The 15392-nt window shown below is 46.2% G+C and overlaps 1 protein-coding gene across 1 annotated transcript in view; it reads left to right on the top strand.

The window, feature by feature from the left end:
* The window catches only part of ITGA8 (integrin subunit alpha 8), a 721129-nt gene that overhangs the window by 228478 nt on the left and 477259 nt on the right, over positions 1 to 15392 (top strand). Inside the window, exon 7 of the mRNA XM_086941818.1 lies at positions 8602 to 8727. Coding sequence (XP_086797944.1) covers positions 8602 to 8727 — 126 coding nt within the window. The remainder of the gene's footprint in view (positions 1 to 8601; positions 8728 to 15392) is intronic.

Raw genomic sequence — 15392 nt, 5'->3', positions numbered from 1 at the left:
CCGCTGGAAGGGTAGGGAGATCTTCTTGAACACCAATGGATGCTGGGATATGTTCTCCCTGGGAATATACGACAAGCAAAAGAGTATCTCTCTGCTTAGTGAGGAAAAGTGCGAGGTGTGTGTGGACCACGGCTAAACGCCACTTCAGTGAGAAGTTGGGAAAAAGGAAAAATAATCATTTTTTGTATACAAACCCTCAACCACTCTAATAGTGGCATGCTTCATCATCGGGTTAATCCTTGCACCATGGTGCAAGGGTGCCTGCATATGCTCTAGGCAGCCAAAACAGTGCCAGCACAGGGACAAGGACATGAATGCAATGTGTTATTTGAAATAACGCATATTCCTTCTTTTTCCATTTGTCTCATAATATGTCCCTAATTTCTAATAATTTGTTACCAGTGTTTTCTGTGTAAATGGAAGCATTCTGGTAAAATATATGCATACATTTATGCAACTTTTATTCATTATGAAAACTATGTTCATGGAAGGGTCAAGAAATAAACATTTCAAGTTATGTCAGCCTTCTTTATTCATGTCAGCTGTGGATCAAGCAATACGACGTCAGCTTTTCAGGCTAGTGAGTAAATAGGGGTTTCTATTATGAATTTTGCAATTAAATGCGTTTATTTTTCATCAAAGCCCCTACATACATTTTGCACATTTATTATAAACTATATAATTTTTCTTTTTTTATGAAAAAGCTTCCTCACATGTGTTAATGGAGCCATCTTCCATGACCTGCAATAGTCTAGGGTCGCAAAGGCCGTACCTGTAAGACTATTTCTACCTTTTTTCTTTAACCTTTAAAATCCATTTTTTCCCCACCAACAACCAATCCTGCCAAATCCCACGCATCATGCGTCAGTGACTTCTTTCCTTTGGCACTTGGAATTCTGCCTGCTGGCGACACCTCTTTCTCTGAGGCTCTCACAGGTCGGTCCTCGGGTCGCGTCAGGTCCCCCTTGGAGTGGACACACTGTTGAGGAGGAGCTGTGTCCTTTCTGCACACGTCTGCAGTATGTTCAATTTCCTCCCTGCCGGCGGGCACCCAGGAATTAATTACTATTGTGCCACGTGCTCTGTATGGGCCAAGATAAACAAGAAGGAAGCAGGTGTTCGATAATCGACCACCTGCTCATATCCTTGTCCTGACCTCGAGATGTGCTACTGGGGTGCCCTGCCCACGCAGTCATAGAAAGCCTTGTGTCCAACAGTTGTCTCACTGACATGAGTCTCACAGTGAGATCAGGTGCCAGCCAGGCTAGCCATCACAGTGAGATCAGGTGCAGGCTAGCAATCACAGTGAGATCAGGTGCCTGGCTATCGATCACAGTGAGATCAGGTGCAGGCTAGCAATCACAGTGAGAGCAGGTGACAGCCAGGCTAGCCTCACAGTGAGATCAGGTGCAGGCTAGCGATCACAGTGAGAGCAGGAGACAGCCAGGCTATCGATCACAGTGAGATCAGGTGCAGGCTAGCGATCACAGTGAGAGCAGGTGACAGCCAGTCTAGCGATCACAGTGAGAGCAGGAGACAGCCAGGCTAGGGATCACAGTCAGATCAGGTGCAGGCTAGCAATCACAGTGAGAGCAGGTGCCAGCCAGGCTAGCGATCACAGTGAGATCAGGTGCCAGACTAGCGATCACAGTGAGATCAGGGGACAGCCAGGCTAGCGATCACAGTGAGAGCAGGAGACAGCCAGGCTAGCGATCACAGTGAGATGAGGTGACAGTCAGGCTAGCGATCACAGTGAGATCAGGTGCAGGCTAGCGATCACAGTGAGAGCAGGAGACAGCCAGGCTATCGATCACAGTGAGATCAGGTGCAGGCTAGCGATCACAGTGAGAGCAGGTGACAGCCAGTCTAGCGATCACAGTGAGAGCAGGAGACAGCCAGGCTAGGGATCACAGTGAGATCAGGTGCAGGCTAGCAATCACAGTGAGAGCAGGTGACAGCCAGGCTAGCGATCACAGTGAGATCAGGTGCCAGACTAGCGATCACAGTGAGATCAGGGGACAGCCAGGCTAGCGATCACAGTGAGAGCAGGAGACAGCCAGGCTAGCGATCACAGTGAGATGAGGTGACAGTCAGGCTAGCGATCACAGTGAGATCCGGTGACAGCCAGGCAAGCGATCACAGTGAGAGCAGGTGACAGCCAGGCTAGCGATCACAGTGAGATGAGGGGACAGCCAGGCTAGCGATCACAGTGAGATCAGGTGACAGCCAGGCTAGTGATCACAGTGAGAGCAGGTGACAGCCAGGCTAGCGATCTCCGCTGTGCCAAGCCAGCAGCTCCTCTCTCTCACGCTGTGTATGGGATTATTCTGACTCTCGGAGAATCCAGTAAATAACAAATTAATTTAATAACCTGCTGCTGACATTTAAAATGTTTATTACAAGCATGGATAGGGCTAGCAGGGCATAGCATTGCAAATGGGCATACTTTTCCTTTGTGCACTGGCAAAGTGACACTAGATCCTCGAGGGAAATGCATGGACAAGTAGGATATCCTTTGTTAATGTTCCACATTATAGAGTGCCAAAACATGTTTGCTCAAAACCATATTTTACAAAATGTTCTTTTTCTCTGTGTTGAATTAGTGTTTCTTAGGAGACAGGCATCTATCAGCCTGATTCATGAAGCTAAATTGTGCTCGCAATAGCTGCGAAAATGCTATCGCGGGCGCAATTTCCCAAATCGGTATTCACCACTAAAATAGCGAAATCGCAAACACAGAATTGCGAAATCGCAAAAAGATTTGCAGAATCCCGACAGTAGACCATTAGCGAATCGGAAATAGCGAGAAATCACGGATTCTGCGAAAATAATAGCGATTTCGCAATACAATCGCAATCGGTATTCATGAAAAATCGCAATTAGCGAAAAAACCCAAAATCGCTGTTTGCGAGGCGCAAATTAAGGACAACCCAAAGCAGGTGGTAACCATCAAAGCCATTGTAAAAAATGTTTTGAAAAACCGTTGGCCAATCAGTAACTGGTGCAGGCCTGACCAAACACACTTAAGGAGAAGCAGCATCAGCATAAGGAGTGACAGAATGCTAGGACTGTACATGGTGGTCAGGCGGCAAAGGCTACAGCGAGCAGCACGGAGGAGACGCAGAATCCAGGACAGGATATTCCGCCAGCGGGTCACCCTGCTGGGCCAAACCAGAGAGCAAATATACGCAAAGTACCGGCTGAATGGGGCTATGATCATCAAGCTAATACAGGACCTTGACCCCCTGATGCAGCACCCAACAAGGCGGACCAATGCCGTCCCAACACATGTCCAGGTATTGTGTAGCCTGCACCTCCTGGCCTCTGGGAGCTTCCAGGGGATAGTTGCGGCTGCTGGGGGGATATCCCAGCCCACCATGTCCCGCTGCCTACGGAGTTTCCTTGACGCAATGCTGACCCAGCTACACCACCACATCAAATTTCCCACCAGCCAACAGGATTTGGATGAGACCAAGCTACAATTCTACAATGTCGCCCATTTCCCGCACGTGATAGGATGCATTGACTGTACCCACGTCCACATCTGCCCACCAGCTGCAACGGAGTACATGTACCGCAATCGCAAGTCCTACCACTCCCTCAACATCCAGATGGTCTGCAATGCTAAGACATACATCACGGACATAGTGGCACAGTACCCAGGGAGTACACATGACTCATTCATATTCTGGCACAGCGGCCTCCACACATGACTGGCCAGGGGAGACTTCGGGGAAGGACACCTACTTGGTAAGTACACTTTGCCCACAATGTCAAACTGCAATGAAGTAGCTGCGCTGCACAGGCACTCACCCTCTGCTCCTCTCATTCAGGTGACAGTGGCTACGCCCTGCGTAAATACCTCCTCACCCCATACCTCAACCCTGCTACACCACAGCAACGGCGGTACAACGTATCACACATACGCACAAGGAATTGCATTGAGAGGACTTTTGGGCGACTGAAGAGCAGATTCCGCATACTACACAAGACAGGTGGGGCCATGTACTACAGTCCTGATGTGTGCTGCTGCATTGTGGCTGTGTGTGCAATACTACACAACATTGCTACCAAGCGCCGGATACCTGTAGACATCTCTGGCAGTGAGTCGGAAGGGGACGACCGGCCACCTGCACATGTGCGCCATGCACGCGGGGAGAACCCAGCTGAAGGCCACAGACGCCGCAACCACATCACAATGAACAGTTTCTAGTGCACCCACTCCCCTCACCCAACAAATCATGATGCAAGAATGCAAATGTATGATGCAAGAATACAATTATTGTTGGATTCACAATAATAGTGCAAGTTGCCATCCTTCCTATGCAATCAGTATTGCCCCATACTGCTGCGTCCAAAACCCAGGGCAGGCTTGTATTGTCAGCATGTCCCTGTTAAAGTACATGTTACTCAGGTGCGCCTCTGGCGCGAAGCACCCAAGCGCCTCTCCGGCTCATCCTCTGCCACCGCACGTGACCCTGCAGTGGGCCTGGTGCTACGTCGTAACACCGCAACCTGTGAGGCAGACAGGCTGCTCACACTGGAGGTGCCCTCGCTGCCATCGTCCCCCCCGACATTGCCTGGTAGAGTGGGATGGAGTGCCATAACGGCAGTGGTGAGGTGCTCTAACACTCTGGCCACATCCTCACAGCATTGGATTAGCTGCTGCTGCTGCGCCAGGGACCGTCGCGATAGCTGGGATGTCGCATTGCCGATCACGTAGTTGGACCTGGTGTATGCGGACAGCCGCGTCAGTAGCTGCCGGTGGCGGCGGCGTGCGGTGTTGCGCTGTGATATTAGCGCAGCTGTGTTGGCCTCCATGGCTGCCGTCATGCGGTCCATCCTCTCAGCCACATTTGCCACATTGCGGCCAATATTATGTAGCTGCATCTGTATGGCCCCTTGCCGGCGTGCCTGCAGCTGGTGAATTCGTAGCATCCTACGCTCTATGCTCATGCTCGGCAATCGCACTTCCATCCCCCTCCTGCCGCTGCGTGCATTGTTCTGCAGGCGAGCCCTGCCATGCCTGCTCTGCTGGCTGGCCACAGTGGGTGGGCGCTGTGTCACCGCTGTCGCTGGACCAGATGTGGAGGCTCCAGCTGCTGTGTGCCTGGCTGCAGGGGTAGGTGGTGCGCCTGATGGTGGAGGCGCTGATGATGTGGGCCTGGCTGCAGGGGTTGGTGGTGCGCCTGATGGTGGATGCGCTGATGATGTGGGCCTGGCTGCAGGGGTTGGTGGTGCGCCTGATGGTGGAGGCGCTGATGCTGTGTGCCTGGCTGCAGGGGTTGGTGGTGCGCCTGATGGTGGAGGCGCTGATGCTGTGGGCCTGGCTGCAGGGGTAGGTGCAGCGCCTGTTGGTGCAGGATGTGTTTGTGACGGCACCTCCTCGGCATCCTGTGGTTGCTCATCGATGAGCAGCCTGTCACTGTCGTTGCTGTCTGCGCCACCTGTGAGGGGAAGTGGACGTTCATTAGTTGCATGTATCTGTCACACGTGCAGTTGCTACATGCATGCTGGATGACATTCCCTGACTGGCTGTGGCATTGCGTACTTTGGAACCTGTCTGGCTGCATTGGGGTACTTGTACATTGTGGGCAGACTACATGTCCCACAATGCTTTAGGGCATTACCTAATGTGCACCGATGGCATGACTTTGGAACATTATGGGAGGCTATAGGGTCATGGCCATTGATAGGGGACAGGGTCGCAGTCGCATGCCACTTACCTTGGCTCTCTTGGGTGGGGCGGGATGAGTCCAATCTGGTGACCCCAATGCACGCCTCAGGCTCCAACGTGTCCTCGACGCGGTCCTCCATGGGGGTGTTTGGAGGGACTGTAGGTCCTCCCCCTCCAGTGGCCAGGGACTTTCCCAGCCTCTCGGCAACCTTCTCCTTGGCACGACCTCGGAGGTCATACCACCTCTTCTTTAGTTCCTCAAGTGACCTGTCTGCCACGCCCACGGAGTTCACTGTGGCCGCTATCCCGAGCCAGATTCTCCATTTCTCCTGCTCAGGCACCCTCCTTGACTCTCTCCCAAACAGTTTTGAGTGGTTCTCTACCACCCCTTCGATGAGGTGCTCCAACTCCTGTTCGGAGAACTTCAGTTTCCTCTTGCGCCCGGTGTTGCTGGGCCCTGGGACAGCCTCCTCTGCCATTGCTGCACTGAGATTGGGTGTGGTATTCCAAGTTTGCTGGTGTCCTGGCAGGAGCTGAGTTACTTGCTGCCTCGAGGTCTGCCTCACTGTTGTGAATGGGGGTGGGAACTGGCTGCTTCCTGGTTGTGATGTCATCACTGTGCTCGAAATGCGACTTCCCGTTTTCCCGATCTCACGATTTTGCGATCTCGCAATTAGCGATATCGCTATTTGCGATATCGCAATTCCTACACGGATGTTGCCGAAAATAGCGATTATTCTGCGATTTCCGAAAATCTCAAACGTTTTTGCGGCCGCGTGCGAATCGCATTTAATTCTCGCAAAATTTCATGAATACCGATCTGCGATTTCTAAATTGTGATTCGCTGTTAATCGCAATTTGAAAATTGCAGATTCCGGTTTTCATGAATCAGGCTGTATGTCTCTGAAACTCAGGGCTCGATCTGTTTGCTTTCAGCATGAGACTGTCTCTTCTACCAAATCAGACATCCTTTCCATATGCGTCCGAAGATAATGTAAACATTAGAAGTAAACATCCCCAAGCAAGAGGGCGAGGTGTGGTGCAGCGACCAGAGCGGCTGACTCCGAAGTGCTGGGCTTGTGGTTCGATCACCGGCGCAGCTCGGCTCAGCACCTTGTGACTGTGGGCAATAGCTGACTTAATCTCCCCGACGGCCCTCAGCGCCTTGAAACCCTTAAAGGGGGGCTATGGTTTGCACCTTAGAAATAGGAATTATTATTATTATTAAGTGGGCTTGAAAGACTAAAAATCAAGAAAAGACAATTGATCAGGAATATATGTGTAGCAACTATCAACATTAAAGAATATCAACATTTTTCAAGTATTTTACTGGGCGGATTATTTAAATGAAACATATTCTCGATATCGAGTTACAGGTAACAAATTGGCACTTGTGGTGAAATTATTGTGAAATGACTGTCATGGTTCAACTATAGTGAGCTCAGACTTTTTATCACACTAATCAAGAAATGCACGAGGCGCTCATTACACACTTCCTTCCAAATCAAATCTCTAGTCCTTAATGCTTCATTAAGCACCTAATCCCGGAGGGAGATTGATTGACTTAAGTAGAAAAATCAGAGCCATCTGTAGGTATTTCTTAGGATGTTGTTAATCGGAGCCGGTCTGTCATCACGGGGATGCTACAGCAGGCTCAACTATTGAGCATTTCTGTTATGCCGGACATGCAATCAGGACATGTTGTACCATTGGGAGAAAATTGGTTTTGAGTTTCCAAAGTCAAAAACTGTTAATTCAGCTGCTAACACTGCAATTGTTTTTCTGCTCTTTGATTCCCCCCAAAAACTATGCCTTCAAGATAAATATTGTTGTGCTCTGGCGAAGAAATCTCCTGGATAGTATTTAATGATTTATCTATTAATTTATTTATCAGTTTTATATAGTGTAGATTTAACCCAAAAGCCAGATTGATGTTCCCGCTGGAAAGAGGTTGGAGTTATATCTACTGGCACTTTTGACTTTCACCATAAAGTAGCACAGAGGGTTAATATGCCTGCTGCAAAGAAAATCTCTCAGCATTTACAGAACTGTATTTTATGTGCATAGCTCAGTGGGTTGCTGCTTTTTGTGACAGAGATCCCTTTGTTACTTGTGGGTCCGCTGCACTTGGCGTTGAGGTTAGGGTGGAGGGTGCTGATTATTTAGAAATAATACGTTGAAAAACAGCTGCAGAGTTCCAGTTTCTCGTTGCTCAAGTGAGTGCGATTTCTGATATTTCTCCGTTTCCATGATCATCATTGCACGATTTTGGCTCGAGAGAGTGTCACTCATAGTTGTTCAATGTCACTCATAAATAAGTACATTGAAACTATGAAAATGTTTCACATTAGCAAACTGAAACCTTGGCGGCTCTGAACAATCCTCTATGCTCATTCAGAGGGACTTTACATATCTTCTAACTCAAGGGCCTCTCACTGAAATTGGTGTAGTCAGAACCAATTACATTGGTTTACTTGTGAAATGAAACACACAAACAAACTTGCCCTTTTCAAGATATATTAGTGAAATGCTCTCTTTAGTTTTGGCATGTAACCAGATAATCTTGAATTTGCTCTCACCAGACCTGCATTATGTCTCACTGTGATTAATATAAACAACCTATCCTATTTGATACAGACATTGCTATCACCATTGCTCGCTAGATGTACCAAATACATTCAAATGTTAGAGTATGCTTTAGGTAAAGGATTGGTCTTAGTCTGCCATTATGTAGGTATGTAAGTAGGTTTTTAGCAATATTGTTCACAGTAACACTTTATTGGGCCTCAAATATCAGTCATGGGTAATATCTATTCAAGATGATGAAATGTTCATAGGTGTCAATACTATGAGGGGAGGTGTAGAATTCTCCATCTTCCCTATAGCTAACCTTCAATTCATCTCTCTCATCTCTTTCATTGTAGGCCAAGTAATCACTGCCGGCATCGCAGAGATCATTTCTGGGTACTCCTTCAAGAACATCCTCAGTGATGTAAGAGGAGAAAAACAAACCAGAGCAGCTGCAGACAACTATGATGACAACTACCTTGGTAAGAGCCACTGGTCTATGTGTTTACCAGCACAATATTATAGTTCAACCAAAAATGTTCTGCTAGGATATATCTGATTGGTCAATGGCCACAGGAGGTACAGCACAGATGCAAGGTTTTATAAGAGCGCTCAAACCAAACACACACACATTCAGACTGACAAATTCTGCACAAATATAATGGTCTCCGGTCATTGTTACATGACAGGATTACTGTACAAGATTTATTCACTGTAATGTTTGGTTGCAGAGCTGACACATGGTTGAACACATGCTACTTGTTAACCAACAACTGCAATGACGTATAAAATGTGTCTTACTGCTGTTATGTTCTTTTGAGAACCATTTAATATGTAATATGCATAATCTCTCAAAAAAGCCAATAAAGAGATTAAACAAAAATAAATCAAGAAAAATGTTCTACTGAATTTCTTCCAGCCGCGGTCGGTAGTGGGGGAGTACCTGCCGGGCGGTGACGTGGAGAGGGGCAGGGTGGGGGTTAGTAAACTATGGATTATGGAGGTTTACAGGTAAGTAAACATATAAATAAATAAAACGAATTTCGTTGCACGCACTGCATCGCATTTGGGGATGCAGTGCATGCAAACATTTTTTTTATTTATTTATATGTTTACTTACCTGTAAACCTCCGTAATCCATAGCTTACTACCCCCCTTACCCCTCCCCCTCCCCACGTCACCGCCCAGCAGGTACTCCCACTCCCGACTGCGACTGATTTCTTCATCAATTTAGATAGACATAGGTCTTCATTATGTACTGGGTGGAGCAGCATCCCTCGTTGGGATACCACTCCCCCCAATCACAAGTGGCACAGTGTTCCCTCATCTGGACCTTCCATGTGTAGGTACATCATGCTAAATGTTATCAATTGGTAAATCTGGGCACTGAAATGTTGTGTGGATTGGACAGCAAGCCCAGCCTAACCCAGCCCATGCCCAACCTCCTTCTATGGCACATGGGAGCATAGAACAATCCCCTTGCGAGTCCACACCTTTGCCAGCCAGCCAATACATTTCCCACCTACCTCTTCATGCCGTCTGCAATGCAAACCCCATCCGGAATACAAATGTGTTAACTGTAAATAATGTAAATGGGATTAAGGACCCTCGCCTTCACATTAGACAGATATCGAAAGTAACTAAGGCTTTTCTTGATCTCATAAATTAGTGGGGTCTTTATAATGTCAGGGAACACTGAGGCATGTTGCAATATTGACCACTACTCAAAAAACCCTCCACCGACCCCAGCGAACTCAAAAAACACCAGCCAATCTTCCTGCTCCAATTCCCAGCAGAGATCATCAACAATCAAGTCATGACACATCTGAGGGTGAACCAGCTTCTCAATGCCTCCCAATACGGTTTCCAAAGCAATCACAGCACTGAAAGCACCCTGATTGCAGCCACCGACAACATCTGAATCCTCCTAAACCGAAGAGAAACAGCAGCTTTGATCCTCCTCAACCTCTCGGCAGCCTTCGGCACTGTATCACACCACATGCTGATCGAAAAACTCCACCACATCATCATCCAAGGGAACACGCTCAGATGGATCATCTCATTCCTCACCGGAAGAACCCAGAGACTCTGCCTCCCTCCTTTCACCTCTGAGCTCAAGGAGATCACCTGTGGTGTCATCCAGGGATCATCCCTCAGCCCCACAATCTTCAATACATATATGACCCCACTGGCCAACATCGCCAGGTCCCACGGTCTCAACATAATTTCCTACACAGATGATACCCAACTTATCCTCTCACTCACAAATGACCCCCCAACTACCAGAACCAACTTCCACAGGTGCATGACAAATGTCGCCGACTTAATGATCTAGACAGAAGTACTGATCTTTGGTGTCAGCAGATACACATGGAACAACTCCTAGTGGCCATCAGACCTAGGACCCACACCCACTCACTCAAACCACGCTAGAAACCTCAAAACCATCCTTGTCAACAAGCCCACCATGAAATCACAGATCAACGCCATCTTCTCCGCTTCCTTCCTCAATCTGCGCCTGCTATGTAAGATCTTCAAGTGGCTACCCCCACACAAAAAATGCACTGTGACACAGGCCCTCTTCACCAGCCTTCTGGACTAGTTCAGCACCTTTTACGTAAGAACCACCACACACCTCCTACAGAGACTTCAGACCATACAGACCCCGCTGCCAGACTCATCCTTGGCCTTCGCCAATGAACCCACATCACACCACACTTCTCCAACTCCACTGGCTCACAGTACTGAAGAGATGCCAATTCATGCTGCAGACCCATGCACACCAGGCTCTACACAATCAAGGACCTGCATACGTTAACCACCACCTGAATTTCCAACAACCACTGCGAAGACTATGCCCCTCCTCCCTGTCACTTGTCCATACTCCCTGCATCAACTGAAGCAGAAGTGGATGACACTCCTTCTCCCACATTGCAGCAAAGACCTGGAACAGACCCCTCGTGCCTCCGGACCGTCACCTCAAATCTGGATATCTGAATGGCCCTCAAGACCTGGCTGTTAGAATAAGCAAGTGCCTGGATACTCTCTTGGGTGATTAGCCATGCTTTTTAAATCCTGATGATTGATTGATTGATTGGTTGATTGAGTGATTGACGATATATGGTCATACAATTACCCTTGTACCCAAAAATATAAAATGCTTAGTTTCTTGCATATGAAAGAGCCTGTGTGGTTGATGCTGAGAGGTAGAATGAATGCTGAATCGGCAGTCGAACACAGCCACATACAGATAACAATTTGTTCCAAAAAAATTAAGCAATTTAATGTCATTCGCTTTCAAAATTGCGACCACTCCTAAATGTGTGGTAATATGAAGAGAGATTTCTGCTTTTGTGATATGAACTCTACCTATTAAGAAAAGTAAAATATTCTGCCTTAAATGTCCCCTTCATCAGTGCCTAATTTGAACCAGTGGTTTCCGGTGCTCAGCACAGGCACTTAATTGTCAGCACCGGCACTTATGACAGTCCACGCATGGTGGCATTGTCGGTCGAATTTAGATATAAGGACAAAAGCTATTTATTAATTCAATATGCAATAAAAAATGACTGATTCCTACCACCCAGGCCGTGTTTACAGCTTTGCGGGCCTGGAATTGTCACATTTTAAGAGCATGATGAATATTGGTGTGTTGGTGCTGTCATTGTAAACTCTGGCAGAGGCAACAGTTGGTGTGATCTGCAGTGGTCTCCTGACAAGGGCACCGCCATTTATTTTTTTACAAATTAAGCATTGCCCTTCATGTTCATTCATTGCATAGTACAATTGTTGAGGATACTTGATAAGCAAATTCTCACTTTTAGTCTTGAGCAAGTGTAATACTGCCCATTGACCAACCTTTCGTCCTGTCTGCTGATTGGCAGTCGGCATTTTGTGTAACAACTCGACGGAAATACTTTCTGACAGTAAAGCACTTTAATCATTTCCATATTTCAGTTAATTGTTAAAAGATTGTAATAGGAAAGCAAAAGAAAGGTTGTCCTACATATATTTCAGGCTACCATGTTTTAAGCAATGTAGAACATTGAGACTGGCTATTTGGCTTGCGATGCCTTGGAGGAGTTTGTGGGAGTTGAGCAGACAGGAGAATCTTCCTATGAGTAATCTATGTTTATTCAAATCAAGACAGTAAAAAAGCTTATTTTAGCAGGGTGAGTGTCAAAAAATAATATACTGAGTGTTTGCCTCCTCAGGTCTCCTCTCTGCCACACACTCACTATCACTCCCACTTCCTCTGACCTAATCACTCGCTTCCGCATTCCTACTCGTGCAGTCCTTCACCTACACATCCCACCAGCATTATAAATTAGACAGACAGAGGTGGACGTTGGCAAGCAGCACATGGAATGTTAATGGGTCTGGCCTTCCTGATCTGCTGTCAAATTGTGTGTTTGTATATTTCTATTTCGCTAGATGTATAATGATTCTACTTTTCTGTTGCAAGTAACTACCAACATATGAGCTTTGACATGTGGTATGTAAACAAGGAAACAATCAAAAAACACGAAAGGCCTAATTAATCTTTGACAGTTCCCAGTCCCCTTTTTACCACCTCTTTTTTATATAAATATAGAAACTTCACAGACGTCACAGAGGCATGTTTAGAACTAATTTCATCAGTTCAGTAATTAGTTCAAGTTTTTTGCAAATGTGCCACAGATCCTATACCAATCAACTTCGTAAGACTGCAGCTCTGGATATAATAATTCCGTGAGTTCAACCTAAATACAGTCCCAGTGAGGTGCTGCTGCTTGCTGCTAAACAATGTGCACGGCTCAACCCCATCCAAATGGTATCTTCCACTTGGTTCTAAGTGGAGTTGTCTGCCACCTGACCTTTACAAGATCACTCCTGTCTCATCACAAAGCCATTTTAAGGTATGTAAAATGGTTACTCCTATAGTACTCTTTTACGTACTTTCACAAGGCTTTGTGAATTGCCCCCAAAACATCTACATTTGGTATATTATATACACATGTACTTATAGTACAAATTGAAGGGACTGCACCTTTTTTGCACTTTTGCTAATAGTGAGTTGGGCATTTCAGGGGGTCACACAGGTATGTGAGAATGTGTAGGAGAGTACGTAGCACAGGACTCCTCTGGTAACACCTCCCGTAGTCATATATGCTTTGGTGAATCAGCACCTTTACGTTCTGTACTTAAGCCATAGTAGGTTATGCATAGCAATCAAGAATGCTGTCAGAATTGGGTCTTGCTACACAAATTACTCTCGCTACGTCTGTAACATAATCCAGAAATGTTTCTGCTTCGGGAAAAGACAAGCATTACTCGATAGTGGAAACTCTGTTTCGACATTCATCTCTTGAATGCTCAAGGGATGTGCATGTCATCGTTTTGCTATCACAAGCAAGGGTACTGGACTGCCTTTCAGATTTTTGGAAACTTGGTAAATTTGGTGTGGAAACAAGCAATGATTCATTCTCCATCGCCAAAGGTATGTGCTGACTTTTCCATCCATTTCTATTCATTTGCTTGTTAACGCATGTAGGAAAATGTTAGTCCATAACTCCTGATGATATGCACAGGCCTTGTATTTGTGCTCCACCTATCCCTTTGCCTCTTGTGGACTTGGCCACTGTTCTGTGGGCTTCTTCCAAACAGGCCGATGGAAATTATGTCCTGTAAATCAACTTCTTCCAGAATTAATTTCTATGGCAGATTGCCTGCAGTGTCCCTTTATTTGCCTGTCTTCATACTTACACAGAGCAATGAGTAGAGCTTCCTCCTGATGGCGCCACTCATCTCTGGTTCTTATAGATTTGTTATTAGCCAAGCCCTTTTGCTGTTACAAGGTATATACACTTGTATACTACGGTCGTATGGACTTTCTACCAGCCCCTTCATACATAATTCTTCTGTATTTTCATTCCCATTTTGCTTCCTCCTACCACATTATACAGAATGGAGCAGGGGAAAGCCCCACTTTATCTATTGGTTCTTTTCTGTGTGAATGATGGCATTCTGCCGAAGCACAGTGTCCTCACCCACATAGAAAGTACCCCACTTTTTGGGCATTGTCAGCCACTGTGTGCTTTTTCCTAAAAATCTTTTTTTTTAACATTAACTTTACATTTGTAAAAACATTTTTCAATCTTTATGAGGATCTAGCAGCTTGCTGTTTGTACTTCTTTTGAGTGCCAGGTTTATGCTGACCACTCCTAAAAACCCACCATTGTGTGTGCATGTATGCACCCGCATTGGGTAGCTATCTGTGAAAGGGCTTCCATCCCATTTACCAAAAAAATCAAAGATGTCTGCCTGTCCGTACACACAGATGCACATTCAGGGCAGCCATCTTTGAATGTTTTAGTAAAACGTTCACTGAAAAAAATCAAAGATGGCTGCCTGCATATGCACAGTTGTATGCATGCTCATGTTTTTTAAAAGTTTTTGTTTAGTAAAGAGCTACGAAAACGTTAAAACCATTGGCAAGTCCAAGACGCTGGCAGCCAATGCCAGATTTATTGACTTTGCAAATCCATGTTATCATTCCTTATGGGGCATGCTACAATAGATGTGCCTGCAATAGAGTGTCAACAGGGAATAGCCTGCTAGTATATTTCTATCGTTCAGCATTAGACACTTTTCCTGCATGGTAACTGTTGCATACTGACCTCTGCAGCAGGCAAATTAACCAGCAGAGCAGTCCCATCAAAGAACGTTAACAGAAGAAAGAATGGCTGGGCATTTTGATTATTTAATTAGCACATTTGGCAAACAGAGTTGACTTTTTGTTATATTGAGGATAGGGTTTTTATTACCTAACCCAATGCCTGATTTACCTTAATCTGACTCACAAGGAAGAAAGAGTGGGTATTTTTGCAAAGATTTCGAGCTTGCGATAAACAGGTTCCAAGCAGGTTTATGGAGCAAATGTTTAAACGACTAGGGTATTTTCCTGGAGAGTTGAAGGTGCAGGCTAACCTGGATAGCATTCACAGCTATAGCAGTAATCTCCTTTCCTCTTGCCCACCCCACTCTTCAGCCCCAGTGCCGCCCCCTCCCGTACTCCTCTTTTCACAGTTCTTGAAGCATTTCTTCCCGTACACTCTTCTTCTTTAATTTTTTTCTGCCAAGTTCTAGCCCAAGCCTGAAATTTGTA

Source organism: Lissotriton vulgaris, chromosome 10 (assembly GCF_964263255.1).
Source record: "Lissotriton vulgaris chromosome 10, aLisVul1.2, whole genome shotgun sequence".
Taxonomy (NCBI): Eukaryota; Metazoa; Chordata; class Amphibia; order Caudata; family Salamandridae; genus Lissotriton; species Lissotriton vulgaris.
Note: the sequence above shows the minus strand (reverse complement) of the source record. Positions and strands in the feature narration are given on the sequence as shown.